Raw genomic sequence first — 1,862 nt, 5'->3', positions numbered from 1 at the left:
ACATTGCAAGTATGTACAGACACATGAAAGACAAGGGTGCTGCTCCAGGGAGCTTGTAACTTGCCTCATATACAATACAAAGGCTAATAGTTCAAATGCATATGAGAGCAAAGAACAAGCGAGAGCTTCAGGGCAAAGCTGGTAATAGAAGGTTTCAGGAAAACGTGTTAGGGTTTAAGGTTGTCCTGTATAGGATTTAGTTTTCCTTCATAAAATAAAGACCTAATTTTATTTTAATTACTTTGCAATGAACCTAGGAAAGGTACAACCCAAAACTCTTGCAGACAACAAACATCCCAGGACAGATCTTAGGAGATCTGGATTTGGGAGATGTTGAAGTAAACTCAATGCTCATTTACTGTCTCCCCAATCTCCTTCATTTTTTTTTGGATTTACAAGAAAAGTGTGGCCTGTCAGAGTTGGACAGGATAAAGATGATAGGTGGAGAAAGCYTGAAGTTACCCATGCTTTTTTTCTGTGCCTTTTCCTTCTCCCAGAAAAAAACTTCCAGTGCGTGAGTGGGACAATATGGGACAAAGACGATGGTTAGAGGAGACCCGGAAACCAGGCTTGGATTCATCCTGGAAACCACTGGGAGTACCCATGACTGAGACACCTTGTGAAATGGCTTTCTAGAGTTGTTGCACCTGCGATGTTCTCCGTCTTTGCTAGGTAAGGAGCGAAGCGCAACACGGCACCAAGGCCTCGGCGTGTCTTCAAGGGTGGCCCTGAGCAGAGGGACGGGAGGAGCCCACAGCACAGCATGGAGGACCTGGTCACTGGACAGCACCAAGCACTGCCACAAGCCATGGTGAAACTGGGCGGCTGCTCGTGAACCACGAGGCGGCTGTGGTGAGGGGCACCCAACAGGGCTTGAGAACATAAGGGCGGGTGGCTGGGAGCAGGGGTGCTCACGGTGCCCAGTAAGGCCARTGCAGACTGGTGTGAACCAGCACAGACTGGTACAGACTGCCATGAACCAGCGCGGACTGGTGTGAACCAGCACAAACTGGTACAACGCAGCACGAACTGGTGCAGAGCAGTGTGAACCAGCACAGATCAGTACAGCCCGGTGTGAACTGGCACAGACTGGTGTGAATCAGCACAGACCTGTAGAGAGCAGCACGAACCAGTGCAGACCGGTGCAGAGCATCACAGACCGGTGTGAACCAGCACAGACTGGTACAGAGCGGCATGAACTGGTGCAGACTGGTGTGAACCAGCACAAACTGGTACAAACTGCTTTACACCAGCACAGACCAGTGTGAACCAGCACAGACTGGTACAGAGTGGCACGAACTGGTGCAGAGCAGTGCGAAACAGCACAGATCAGTACAAATCGGTTTGAACCAGCACAGACTGGTACAGTCTGATGCTAACTGGTGCAGACTGGTACAGAGCGGCATGAACTGGCACAGACTGGTGTGAACCAGCACAAACCGGTACAAACTGGTTTACACCAGCACAGATCAGTGTGAGCCAGCACAGACTGGTACAAACTGGTTTACACCAGCACAGACCAGTGTGAACCAGCATAAGCCAGTAAGCCAGTATAGAGCGGCATGAACTGGTGCAGAGCTGCACAGGCTGGTGTGAACTGGTGCAGACTGGTAGAGAGCGGCATGAACTGGTGGAGACCGGTGTGAACCGGAGCAGACCGGTGCGAACCGGAGCAGACCGGCACAGACCGGTGCGAACCGGAGCAGACCGGTAGAGAGCGGCAGGAACGGGCAGGAGGCGGCGCGGAGCGGCGCGGACGGGAGCGTGGCGGCTCCGGGACTACATTTCCCAGGGAGCGGCGGGCGGGCGGCGGGCGCGGCGCCGCCCGCTGTCAGCGGCAGCGCGGCAGGTTGCTCGCGGCG

At 53.6% G+C, this 1,862-nt stretch overlaps 1 protein-coding gene across 1 annotated transcript in view; it reads left to right on the top strand.

Annotated features, from left to right (window-relative positions):
• Nucleotides 1–542: 542 nt before the first annotated feature.
• Nucleotides 543–1,862, top strand: part of SAMD12 (sterile alpha motif domain containing 12) — a 165,351-nt gene continuing 164,031 nt past the window's right edge. The window contains exon 1 of the mRNA XM_026040732.1: nt 543–597. Coding sequence (XP_025896517.1) covers nt 543–597 — 55 coding nt within the window. The remainder of the gene's footprint in view (nt 598–1,862) is intronic.

This window comes from Nothoprocta perdicaria, unplaced genomic scaffold (genome assembly GCF_003342845.1).
Source record: "Nothoprocta perdicaria isolate Ctin4 unplaced genomic scaffold, notPer1 scaffold_263, whole genome shotgun sequence".
NCBI lineage: Eukaryota > Metazoa > Chordata > Aves > Tinamiformes > Tinamidae > Nothoprocta > Nothoprocta perdicaria.
The sequence above is the reverse complement of the archived record's forward strand: the minus strand, read 5'-3'. Positions and strand labels throughout refer to the sequence as shown.